Source organism: Nyctibius grandis, chromosome 8, assembly GCF_013368605.1.
Source record: "Nyctibius grandis isolate bNycGra1 chromosome 8, bNycGra1.pri, whole genome shotgun sequence".
NCBI classification, from domain to species: domain Eukaryota; kingdom Metazoa; phylum Chordata; class Aves; order Nyctibiiformes; family Nyctibiidae; genus Nyctibius; species Nyctibius grandis.
In genome coordinates this window covers 10,354,233-10,367,898 of record NC_090665.1, presented here as the reverse complement: position 1 = coordinate 10,367,898, position 13,666 = coordinate 10,354,233, and the positions used below count along the sequence as shown (strand labels likewise).

General features: G+C 39.1%; 1 protein-coding gene across 4 annotated transcripts in view; it reads right to left on the bottom strand.

Annotated features, from left to right (window-relative positions):
• The window catches only part of ABCC5 (ATP binding cassette subfamily C member 5), a 73,650-nt gene that overhangs the window by 36,361 nt on the left and 23,623 nt on the right, over window positions 1–13,666 (bottom strand). For 3 of the 4 annotated variants that reach the window (XM_068406830.1, XM_068406826.1, XM_068406827.1), the window contains exons 6-18: window positions 12,905–13,138; window positions 12,622–12,795; window positions 11,150–11,297; window positions 10,494–10,642; window positions 9,748–9,855; window positions 7,615–7,965; window positions 6,052–6,123; window positions 5,810–5,934; window positions 5,114–5,186; window positions 4,332–4,535; window positions 3,517–3,660; window positions 1,620–1,722; window positions 735–919 (exon numbers count right to left, since the gene is read on the bottom strand). In XM_068406830.1, coding sequence (XP_068262931.1) covers window positions 735–919; window positions 1,620–1,722; window positions 3,517–3,660; window positions 4,332–4,535; window positions 5,114–5,186; window positions 5,810–5,934; window positions 6,052–6,123; window positions 7,615–7,965; window positions 9,748–9,855; window positions 10,494–10,642; window positions 11,150–11,297; window positions 12,622–12,795; window positions 12,905–13,138 — 2,070 coding nt within the window. The remainder of the gene's footprint in view (window positions 1–734; window positions 920–1,619; window positions 1,723–3,516; window positions 3,661–4,331; window positions 4,536–5,113; window positions 5,187–5,809; window positions 5,935–6,051; window positions 6,124–7,614; window positions 7,966–9,747; window positions 9,856–10,493; window positions 10,643–11,149; window positions 11,298–12,621; window positions 12,796–12,904; window positions 13,139–13,666) is intronic. The other variant, XM_068406828.1, reaches the window with a different exon arrangement.

Here is a 13,666-nt window from a genome sequence, read left to right as displayed (position 1 = left end):
GGTTGTACAGTCTTCTTATCAAACACAGTTGTTATTTTCTGCCAGTATGCAGTAAATTCTTTACTGTCACACTGTCATACATTCTCATCCTCTCTTTTTTTTTTTAATCTTTAAGCATGTTTAAGAACCCCATTGCTTATTTTAATTTATTGCTTTAATAATAATAAAGGCCATCTGCTCTTTATTATTTCTTCTCTGAGGTTAGCAGTTTGCTCCCCTTGCCCCCCCCAAAAAAATCTTGCAGTTATATTTGAATCTTTAAATGCAACAAGACTTGTAATCAAAGCCCCTAGAGTGGGAAAAGTCCCAAACCATCCCAGGTCATCAGAGTCCCAAAAGCAACTCCCAAAAGTCATTTGACTTAAAGCCATACACTTTAACAAGATTATCCCGTTAGATGTAAGGTCACATTCAAACAAAAAACAGCACTAAAATTAGTAATTCCCCCTGCAGCTTATTGGCCCCTTTCACATTTTCACTTCCTTTTCTTAGACTAACCAAGGCAAGGAACAAGAGGGCAGCATAAAACCACATGAGCTATTATATCTTTCTTATTAGTGAAACTCTCTTATTCTTGGAGATGAACTCTCTAGTGAGATCACCTCCTGGGGAGCCTTATAACTTCCTTAAATTAGGAAGCACCACTTGGTCTCATAGGACTGCTTGGAATTAGCCTAGGAGAGCAATCCCCCTGCCTGTTAGGCACAAGAGAGTACAAAAGCTATTTATCTTACTCCACTGCCTTGCTTGATCCAGAAACTCAGCCACCAGTTGCTAAAAGCTGTACTGCCCACATTCAGCACAAACAGTGCCATGATGACGAGGAATGCAAAGGGGCCTCCAGCTGCCTGAATGTAGATGCCATAAACAGACCAGGGGACAGAGCCTTTACCTTTCTCTTCCAGCTGGACCAACTGGCCTGCGAAATAAAAGAGAAGGAGGAAGAGGGAGTAAGGAAAAGAAAGCTGTTCCGTAAAACTTCTGTAGTTTGTGAACATACATGAAACTACAGTCATTTTCAAACTGTACAGAGTGCTTTCAGAAACACGGACATTACTTAATACGTAGAACTCAATGGTTCAAACAGTTTTTTAGAAAGTCACATTTCCTCTGCAGAATCATTCACATCACAGCATGTCTGAAAAAGCATAATCAGCACAGACTTAAATACTAGGCTGGTATCAGCCTCACTATTGCTTTTTAAACCTTGCTGAAGTTCAAAGTTAACATTAAACAGAGAGAACCACAAAACAGAGGTCAGACCTTCCAATTCTTCATATATAAATGCCATGCCTTGCCTAGGACTCTGTGAGTACCAAGCTATACACACATTGCCCTCTTAGGGTAGGAGGGAGATGTGGTGTGGGAGACAGGGTACTACCAGCTCCTTTGTGCCAATGGCATCTGACCAGCAGCAGCCTGACTGAACTTAAAAACATTGTGCAGGCACCCATATTTAATGAATTAATGAGTGGGTTTTGCCCACTGCATGTGTCCTTATCAACCACACTGAGTGACCAGGACTTGAGAGGTACATTCATAATACACTTTAAAAGCAAAAGTTTTGAGCTTATCGGTGTATAAAATAATTACAGCCAGAAATCTGATTACATAGTTACCCTCTTCCTTCTTTACAACTTTCTCCTTCTTCACAGACCCTGTTTTGGTACTTTTATCCTGGGGTCTTTTCAATGAACTGTTTGTGTTCTTCTTTATATTAATCTGCAGGAAAACAATGACACTAAACATACCAGAGTAATTTGCTTTGACATTTTAATATCTGAACCCAAACTTTTTATAAGCTGCCTCCTAAAGACAAAGGCTTTCAATAGCTTAGCATTCATATCAAGGAGGATATTAACTTCACTGTTATTACAGCTGACTGCCAACTCTGGTGGATTAAATTCTCCTCCCCTATTAATCTGAACTGCTACCAATCTGTACTGGTAGTGTGCAAGGTTAATTTCCAGAATCAGTGCCACTGTGAGCATACACGCTAGAGGAATGACACTCCTACTACTGAGAGAAAGATACAATCCCCCTGTCCCTTGTAAAAATAACTCACAATTTTTATTAAGAGGCTTTTTTTTTCCCCAAACACCCTAGTACTTCACTCAGGAAAGCTCTCATGAAATGTCTCTAAGGACAAAGTCAGGTTAACTTGGTCTTCCAGAAATCAAATGTCTAAACACTAAACTGCCTGCACATTTACAGTTCTAAACCCAGCCATCTTCCCACAAATGGAAGTTACTACCTGTTCAGAGACAGCCTGCGTTAACTAAAACCCCCTACACACCTTCAGGGTCATCTTCACACACTATGTGAGAAGAGACACCTCACACATGTCAAACCACAGAGAATCTAACTTTACCATCCATTTCTTCTTATCCCATAGGGAATGTGAATTAATGCTCCTTCCATGAGCTAGTGTTTACAGATGGACAGTGAAGGTCAGCCAAGCATGCAGACTGGAGAATCTCAGTTAACTGTCATTACAATTACCTCAAAATGGCAGAACTATAATCTTCATGCCTCAGAAAGGATATGCAGAGTAATGCATTATATTCTTTTGCTTCTTTCACTAGCACGTCCCAGGAGAAAATTTCACCAAACACCTGCTATATCTATGTATTTATCACAATGCTACCTTTTCAGAAACTTTTTAACGTGTCTGCAACTTGTGAATAAGGAGCCTCTCATCTCAAAAAATAAACTGCTGATGTGCTTTTTAATCTCTTCTTACTAAGAGAAAATGCACACAAAACTTAGAGAAATAAATCATCATCAAATAAAAAGCAGCAAAGTTGCTTACTCCAAAGAATAACTTCAGGAAACAAACAGGAGCAAGGTGGGGAAAATTAAATTGCTGAAGATTTAAATGCATGTCCTACTGAATGGTGGTTCTTATTTTTTAGATTTACATTTTTTCCATCAACTAAAATACTAGAGCACCATCCAAGTTTGCATTTACAGCCATTGTTTCTTAACAGAAGCAATATCAAGCAACAAAACCTTTTTTATCAAAACCCCCCAAAACAAAGCATTTTCAATTACATTTCCAAAACACTGTCACATCTAACTTTTGACAAGTTGTGTCACTTGTGCTGTGCCTCAGCCACACCCTGTGTGAAAAGTAGTAACAAACTAGTAGTATTTTTTTCAGACGAAGGTTGGTCCAGGTCTGTGCTAATTTGGAGGTAAATTAAGAAGTGAGGTGTACAATAAAAGAGACAAGCAGCTTCCTGCTCTAAGCATCACCAGAAGAGACAATTCATTACTTTCATGCTCAATTCATGAGCTCATTGGCAGAATCCTCTCTCCTATGCATTCCCTAAATACGAACCGTGACTGCAAATACAAAGTGCTAATGAAGCACAGATTATTCTACAGGAAATCTATTGGTCAGGTCAACACATGAACATGTGAAGCCATTTTCCAGTCTTCCAACTATGTCATTTGGTTCATCTCATCAGAAAAGTCAACCTTCAGAGCACTTTAAAATAAACAAACAAGTACCTCAATATGTGGTGTTTCTCCCAGCTGTAGGTTATTAAAAATAGTTGCATAGTCCCCATTTAAATTCATCAATTCCTCATGACTTCCTCGCTCAGTAATGCAGCCTTCTTTCATGAAGATCACTTCATCACAGTCAACAAGATACTGGCGAAAACAGCAGTAAGAACAAGTCTCTATCATTATATCCAATAATCAAACACAGCTCCACACAATCCTTTTCAGTAATTTATAGATATTTGCACACAACACACCTCTTCCCAAGTAACAGATATCTGATTTTTAAATGTCCTACATTGACTAGAGTACCATGATTACTCTCACTCCACACAAATAAAAAGTTTTTATGTTCTATCAAAAACAAGCTGTTATGGAGGACACAATTCAGGATACTTAAACACTGCAAATACTCATACACTAAGTATTAATATTTCTATGCACAGAAGATGGCAAAAAAATCTCAATACATCAATTCTGATTTACTAACACCAAATCTAAGTGTTTTCTGATGTGATGAACTAGCTTTATAGAAGTTACCAAAGTGTTTTTGAAGAAAGTATTTATTTCTCTGGTAAATTTTCTTTAGCCAAGTGTTACCAGCCCTGATCAGACACTAAGCAGCACTGGTATCAAATAAAGAATTAGATTGTGCTCAGTGCATATTTGCAAAACTAGTTTGTAAATGTAAAACCATGCATCCTATAGACGGACAGGGTTGTGCTGTAAGAGGTCAGGGCATAGAAATTTCCACTATGAAGGCAACTGACTAAACAGCATTTCAAGAAAGTCCAAGAAAGAAAGTATGAAAGATGTAGTACCTGAAGCTGATGAGTGATGAAAAGGACAGTCTTTGACTTCAGGTGCTTCCTTATTGCACTGTTAAAAATGTGATTTCCAACATGAGCATCTAAGGCACTAAGGGGATCATCAAGGATGTAAATGTTCCTGTCACTGTACAGGGCTCGAGCCAGACTGATTCTCTGACGCTGTCCTCCACTCAGGTTAGCCCCTCGTTCACCAATCTGTACAGACACACACCCATTATTTTATTTCTATAGCACAATGCAACACAGATACTCAGAGCTCAAGAGGTGACCGGAATGAAGCAGACCATAATATTTTTATTTATATATACACACACATACACTCTCTACCCATAATATTATATATTGTTTTAATACATATATATATGTTCTAGTTTAAGTGTCCACTTATTTGTGAAACACGTTATATATTCAAATTCAAGGTTAATATGCTTGACATGTGGCAGTACTTTTTTTGCTTATTATACTTTTTTTGTATTAACATAGACATGCTTTTCCCTTAGCTATGTTAGATCAAGTTCAAATAGCTGCCTGTTAAGGCAGCTAAATTTACAACACAATTAAAAAACTCCCAAACTGTCAACATCTGAGTCAAAAACATAGCACAACTCTCAATAGCCCAGGGTCTGCACTGATAAGCTCAGCTCAAAATGGTGCATTCAACAGCTTGGCTTATATGCATACCAGACTGATGTACCCCTCACTCCAATCTAGTCTGTCAAACCAAAACTCTTTTCTCCATCTACTAATTAGTTTACTATAAGTAAAATTTATACCTCTGTCAGGTCCCCATTTGGAAGAATGGCTAGGTCAGGCCTTAGACAGCAATCATTCAACACGGTATTGTATCTAAAGAACAATTAGAAATAGTAAGAACACTATTTTTCCCCTCCAAGTATCTAGCTAGTACACCATTATCTCACTTGCTACACTAATAGTAGACATTCCAGCAGCCTAAACCAAATGATCTGCCTTGGATTCCCAGGAGGAAACTGAGAATAATAATTAATCACCTACTTCTGAAGTATTGTGAAGGTAAGGAGGCAATTTCTGTCAAGGGATAGCTAGCACAGGCCACAGGAAAGGTCCCCACTGGGGAAGGGCCATGGAAGATGCCAGTACAATGCAAACAGCGGTTGTTGTGTTTAAAGAGGGCAAGGCCAGGACAGCAAGAGCAAATGCCACTTCAGGGCTGCTCCACAGCAGCTGCTAAAAACAGAGGTCACACAGTACTGCAGCATGAGGTACAGCCCTCACTGCAAATGAGCAATGACAGATGCGCTGACAGCCATCAGCCACAGTGACCACGTGCAAGAGAGGCAGGCTCTTAAATGAGACTGAAAGGAGTCTTAAAGACAGATTCTAAAAGGATACGTAGGCTTTAGCTGCAGTGTACTCTGCATTAAATTTTCCTACACTTAGGCCAAGAATTAATAAGCTTCCGAGAAAATCAGCAAACAGTTGCGACAAACCTTTCTTCATCATATTCCTTGCCAAAAAGAATGTTGTCCCGAAGTGTAGCATTGAGAATCCAGGCCTGCTGGGCCACATATGCAAATGTGCCACTTATGGCAATGCTACCCTCCAAGAGGGTCATCTGAAATTAAAGATAAAGTGTGAAATTATGCTATTCCATGTTTAGAACAAAGTACAAACAAGTGAAATAGAAGATAGGAAAGGGAAGAGCAGAAGTAGTCAAAACAGAATTTCCCACCTGTCCCAAAATTGCTGAGATAAGTGAAGTTTTTCCACTCCCCACACTGCCACAAATTCCAACAAGTTTTCCCTAGACAGAAAAAAAAAATTATGGTACTCATTTCTTATATTCTCCATCCCTTTCAGAATTTGGACTACCTTTAGTACCTCAGAGGGGACAGCTGGACATTAATGACAGCTGAAAAGAGACATAACAGACAGAAAAAAGTAAGACAGTCAATATTTTAACTCTCAAATAATAAATAGTGAATACTATCCCACAGTGGACTAAAACTGAATCAACTCCCCAGGTAAAAATGGATGTATTTTAAGATCAGCTTCCCTTTAACTGGGCCTGATACAGGCCCACAGAATGCTGCACTCAGCCAAAAGCACCAAGGCCTGCCTGAACAGAATGCACCAAGATGCTTTTGAGGGATAAGGAAAGATATAAAGACAGAAAGACTGAAAGAAAAACAGAATTTAGGATATATGGGTCCAGAAAAACCTCCTTGCCTATGAGATGCAGTTTGCTAAGGAACACGTACCAAGAAAAGATTAGAATCCAGTCATTTTGAAGCATTTCTCTGCAATAAAATGGGTGGGTTGATACCCGCATTAAACAATGAATTCATGAAAACTATATTTGTTCCTTATGTAAAAAAAGGTAAAGTGGACAAAACAGGTATATAGCCACTTGTGGAACACACTGCTGGTCTCCTTTTGTTTACAAACTTCTGATAGTAAACCGGCCTTTACATACTCAAGTAACTGTGCACTCCTTTTTCAAGGCTATTTTTTAAACTATATGCACCCTTTTCAAAAGTTTAAAATACAGGGGTTTTTTTATAGCTTAAAATAGTTTAAACTATCACTCTACTCATATGACTACAGGAGACAATTTACCCATAAATATCTTGATAAATGCATGGATCCCATTACTACAACATCCAACTGCTAGACTGCAAAACTTATATTTGTAGACGATGTCATGTATTAAGGTCAATGCTTTTTCTTTGACATTTTACATGCTTTTAACCGTCTTGGAATGAGGACTCCAACTGCTTCTAAATTCTTGAAAATCTCTGTGTCCTTCTACTGTACAAAAATTCTCAGGGAAGAAAATGGCACATTCTTCAATGAAACGCACTGTTATGCTCCATCAGAACACCTAATCACCCAGAACGTTCACCCAGAATATAGCTGAAACCCTGCAAAATTATCAAACGGCTGCAGGAACACACGTCCACAGATATCCCTGTTGCCCTGCTGATTCTTTAAGCTCAATAGCTCATATACTGTACCGAGAGCTACAAACAGCAAAAGCAGCAGTTAGATGTGAAAGCTATACAACCTTCAGTCATTTCATAGGCTGTTGCAAAGATTTAGTTTGCTAAAATGGCACAGCTGTTTACATCAAGATCAGACACCGCATCCTGGATACTGCAGTTGCCATGGATATTACAGGAGTGCACAAAAGCAATATGCTCCATTTCATGCAAAAATACACAGCGCTCTATTCCAAGGGACAGCTAAAGATGAGACCTTTCGAAAGCTCAGATATCCTCCTTTCTTCTCTTACCTTTTCTATCTCCAAGTCAATGTTGTATAGAGTCCTCTGAAGCCGAAGGTTAACCAGGTGGATGATTTTGCTCTCCTCTTCGGGGCTAGGATGGTCATCATTGTCCACTAGAAGATGGCCCTTCTGCTCTGCCAGCACAGCTTGCTGTCCCTCATTTTGCAGCTTCATTTTCTCTTTCTTGCCCTTGGTGACTTTCTTGCCTTTTTTCACTTTGGGGGTCAGCTTTGGTGAGCTCTGGACGCTGGCGTGGGAGAAGTCCCAAGCCAAGGTAGCATTTTTCACCTCTATCGCGGTGTGAGGATTGGCTGGTTTTTTCTTTATCATATGAACCTCTTCCATTAGAAATAAACTCTGATAGGAGTTGTGAGAGAGGTGTAAAGATGAGACACCTGATCAAGACTGGGAGACAAGCCTATGGCACACTCACGCAGCAAAACACATCAGGCTATATAGTAGGAGGAAGCTGAAGAGCAAAAGGTAGCTCATTAGTGTAAACTAACTCCAGGCCTGCTAAGTGGCTGGGGCGTTCCGGGATGTGGTGGAAGCACTTCGATATGCTAAGACTTTTACATAACTGCAATACTCTGGGTGCAATATGAGAAGGGCTTATTCTTTTAAGTGTTTGCAACTGCAGCTCTGAAATTTCCAGATTAAAAACACATGAGTAGAATACATGGGATGGAGAGGAGAGGTCACTTTGAGGGAAAGTGACTGACTTGTCCTGCATACCAACTCATTATGGAAGAAGATGGAATGACTTTTAAACTTCAGCCTTTACCCTTCAATTTTTCTGCTGGGAAAAAGTCATTGCACACAAATTTAGCTGACCTGTCTTGGGCTGCTTGACAATAAGAAGCCATTAAGTCCATTGTATCATGCTTTCCACACATCCATCAGTATTTACAATCAACACCGATTAGGAAGAGATTTTTCACACAGTTTAATTAGAAGATAAAATGTTTTTCACTTACATAGCTTATGTTTTGAACTAAGAAGCCTTTTGCAATTAAAGCCTTCTCAATTCTCAGCCTTATTCACTCATGCAATTGCTATGCCTGAATCATACATTTGTAAGAAAGCTCATACTCATTTACAGAGCCAAAAAGTCAGTTACATTTTTACTGTGATGTTAGAGTATCCCCACCTTGTGTTACACTCCCTACATAGATTACACTGTTTAGAGTCAAACTGGAAGATATTACAATTTCCCCTCTCCTCCTCTTCCCCTCCAAAACTCCCTTCAGCACATTTGGATTTAAGAAAGCCTGATTTAGGGTGACTCAGAAGATGAAACAAAAATGCTCAAAAGCAATGGGATCTCAAAGCCATTCTGCAGATCCCATTCTTCTCACACCCAGATTTGTTTCATGAATGCATCCCACAGAATCCATATATCTGTCAATGTCTGTGGAATCCTATTTGGAAATTTCTGCAATGTGCAATGCACTATTGTCTTCAAGAGAGAAGAAAAAAATAAAGTTCTGTCCTCTGAGTTCATACTAAAGCATGCACAGCGTATTCATTTCACAGGGATTGAAGGACGAGATAGGATTGTTTGTTATACAGGTTTTAATTTTCTGCCCTAGATGCTGTTTCGTCAGATCACAACTGCGTTTTATTCATATAGTGGAGTTCCAGTCACTTAATCTGTTCTGGAAAACAAAACCTCAGTTTTTCATGACTACAAATAAAAATCTACTGATTGTGCGAAGCTGCCTACATAATACAGTACATTTCCAAAGAGTTTCACTAGCAAAACATGAAGTTTAATTGCAGACATGTTTCACTGTCTTTTCATGCAGATGGTCTTAAAAGGGAGTTTTAAGAATTATTATACTATGAGCCATCTAGTCCTGTATTCTATCTCTTACAGTGGCAAACATCAAAATTCTAAAACCATTAAATAAGAATATTTTGCTTCACACACTGGTATTATCGTAAACTTCTAATATTCGTTCACTAAATTTGTATCTCTCTTGCAGAATGCAATAGTCTGGAGTGGTAAGTGTAAAGAAAAAGAACTCCTCAATCATCAAAACAATGTTACCTTCCAAGTGTCCCCTTAGCATCTATTATACACATACAAAACTCCACACTTAACAGTTAAAACTGCAAGGCCAAATGACTGCTTACCTTAAATCTGTCAACAGAAACAGATGCTTCAGATAGAGACTTCACTGAGAAAGGCGTTACTTTTAGAGCAAAAGTCATTGAATTAAAGACAGTGACCACTGTGAATGCCTAAAAATGAGACAAGAAAGAGTAACATTTGAATGCAATATACTAACAACTCCAACCTTCTAAAAGCTGAAATGTCACAGCAGCAATTCAAAGCCATAGAAAAGGCCCACAGTCCAAGAATAATCATTTAAATATTCAACATATTCTTGAACAGCAGATCTACCTAACCCTTTCTCCAGTGCTTTGCAACAGACCAAGACAGACATCTCCAGTGTTTGTAGGTCTACCGAAAGCAGCAGCTAGCAAATTCTGCATTAGCCTATTACTCATGAAGACCCACGCTCAAATCCTGTTGCAAGACATTTGTACTGTTTGCATCCAACCACACTGTAAAACAAAAACATCCAGTAATCCCAATGTCCTATCTGAATAGCAAACAGGAGTGCTGGTTTACATTCAGCTCAAAACCTGTTCTGGGGAAGGTCAAGACTGAAACAGCACTGAGAGCTTTTTGTGCAAAATATAAGACTACGTCTGCTGCTGTCACACCCATGAGATGTTCACTTCTGTGAGCAAGGCTACAGCCTGGCTGCACAGGCACAGCCACAAAGCAAAGAATATGATGAAGATAAATGGCTTAGCAGAAAAGCTACTCTAACAATATTGTAAAGAATATTTTCAACACTGCAGTAAGTTACCTGAGCTGCTGTAAGATCATAGCCAAGGATCATATGGACAGAAAAGGTCACCACACTGGCAATGACCACAACTATGGGAGCCACACCCACAGTGATGCTCTGGAAGTAGCCTGCACGCTCTAAGATCTTACGTTCTTCCTCACGAATTTCTAGAAATATAAACAGAGGCACCATGTTTGAAGTATGATCTGGGGGTACATATACACAGACACTACCATAGCACTATAAACACTGAGTAAGAGAGGCCTAACTCTATGCTTCAGCATTTATCACATTATATACCTTCTTATACAGACCGCAGTTAGAGAGAAGTGAAGTATAACGGTCTGTAAATCTCCATAAGAACGTAGGTCTTTTCACTTCATTTAAAAACGGAGCAGCCAGCATATTTATGAAGTGATAAAAAATGGAACAAAATTTTTAAATTTAAGATTAGTGCCAAGCCACAAACATCATTACGCTAGAAGGTGAAACTTTAGAAGCAGGTCTGTTTGTCCAACCCATCATGCATAACAAATAGGAAGCCTGAAGGATGAACAAGTTATTACACTGCATGTACATCAACATCTAGGGTACTAAGCTAGGAGGATGCACCATGCTACTAAGCAATGCAGCATCTGTACAAAAGGAAACATTTACAGATTTTATGAACTCACTTTGAACATTCTGAGAAAATGGCTTGACCCAGGCATACATTTTAATAAACTTAATGTAATTAAGAACTTCATTCATCTTTTGCACACGCTCATCTGTTGTTAATACACATTTTCTTCTGAAATAAGCTGTGAGGCGTGATACAAACATCTGAAACAAAAGGCAACACCATGCAAATTATTAACGGCAACTCAGAAAGAGCAAGTACATTCAACTCCTCATTACCAGAGAAAGCCAATTTTGAATTGAAAAAGGGATTCAGGGATGGGGCAAGGCAACTGTTGTTCTGACATAAAAGTCAGGCTCGAAACTATTCGTATCCTCCCACCCCACCTGCGCTGAGCACTAGACTCACAATAGCAAGTTTCAACAAAAATAAACTTTGTGAAAATAAAGGTGTGTGCTTTTACCAACACTGAATAGTGCCAGATTTGTTGAAGTTTCTGAAGCACAAAGACTACAACACATTAGCCTAAAGACACACCAAGTTGACCGTCATGGCAAATGACCAGTAGAACCCATTTTAGTCAACCTTTTAACCTGGTCCCATAAGGCTAAAGTGCAAGCTGGACTTTGCACAGCCAGATCAATTTCTACCATATGCCAGTGCTATGAAGGTGGTAAGACAGTTTTAACATTTTTACTAAACCAGTCTAAAAATAAATAGTTGTTCACGTGTTTCTAAGCATCTGCTACTCTTACATTCACCCTATTCCTGGTCTGAAATTCAAAACCAACACACTACTTTAGGAAGTTTTCAGCTCCTTGCCCTTCTTCATCGTCCTGTAATCTCTTTTAGAGTCCCCATCAATAGAGGACTGATGAAAAGAACTGGAAGAGATGATCAAACTCCACTCCTCATTCCCCCCTTTAAAATACAATTTCCATTATTTTAATCCCTACTGTTGGCCAGATAAATTGGACCAAAGTGGACCTCACAGTATTCAGCCTCCATGCTTTTTAAAATTTGTATTATGAATACAGTGAGAAATCTTCAGCAGCCTTACAGGGCATTTTAGAGGCAAGAAGGTTTTGGCTTGAACTAGCCTATGTCACAGCTCAGCAGAAGTAGAGGCAGGAACACCCTCTCCCCAGATATGGTGCTTTTCAACATCTTTTGTTGAAATCCAGAGCAATGTGCTCATGCAACACTGAGCTCCTGCACACAAGCTGGAGGCCTTGTGTCTTTCCAACCTCGACCACAAGCACCCCAGCATTCTACAGTTTAATTTAGCTATGCATATTTATTTCAGTCAAATCTGTCAGCTTTCCTATTTCCATTTTCTAATTTTCTTTATCATTTTGAGTTTCCTGTTTCCAATTTCTGCTTCATACACCATCTTTAGAAACACCTTCAACAACATGCAGTGCCATAGACAGGCTAAATCTAGCACATTTCAACACCTTCTATTCAGAACTATACGTATGTCTGACCTAATAAAACTGAAGCAAGTCTTAACTCTTTCCAACTCACCATTGCTGGGTAGAAAAGGATGAAGACAGCAGAGCCCAAGAAGCCTGTTGGACCCAGAATAATCACATTATAAACCATTCCTAAGATTGCCACAATAGGGCCTCCAGCCAACAAACTGCCAACTGCTGCAGCTTCAAACATCCTTTGACCATCATTGGAACATACATTTATGAGCTGAAAAATACACATAACATTATTTAGATTTAAGGCACAGCTCATTCTCAAAGGAATATATTGCATATCCCTTTTCACACCGCAATTCCCAGACGATGCTGCAGCTTACCTCTCCAAGAGACTTCTCCTTGATGTTCTTCAGCTTAAGAATTTTCTTAAATGCCATTGTCAAGATAGCTCCACGCAGTCTAACCCCCGTGCGGTAATTCAAAGCCCAGGTTAGCGCAAGGGACCAAGATCGCACTATTTCCGTCATAAAGATGCCAAAAACTAAAAACAAGCTGTACTGCAGGTTGGACTCACTCTGCTGGGTATACTCCAAAAGATGTTTCACAACAAACGCCTACAGGAAGAAATGCAAGCTTGCATGAACACCCCATCACCCCAGAAGACCATGCAACAACTTTATGTTAAGTTAGAAATAAGTAGGCTACTTTGCTTTTAAAAAAAGCTGTTTGAAATAGAAAGCATCTTCTTTCTAGAAGTAAAAGGTGTCAATACAAGGAGTACTGCAACACAAAGCCCTGCTGAGAGCCAAGCACTGAGTCAAATTTAGTAAGCAGAGAGTTTAATTTGGAACCATATTCCTCGCAGCACGCTTCTAATCCTCCGTGTCTTCTAACTTAACATAAATCTGTCAGTTAGCTGAAAGCAATGCATTATCATATAGAAGAGTTTTAAAATATAGTCACTACTTATACATCTGCGCACATTAAGAAACATTCCTTTACATGACATTAAGACCTTTTTTATTTTATCTTTGGTTTGCTTCAAACGTGCTTATTTGATAAAAAGGAACAATGTACCTACAGTTGTAGAGGGGAAGAGTGAGAAGGACATTTGCAAAACATTCCTGGAAATAAACATCAGC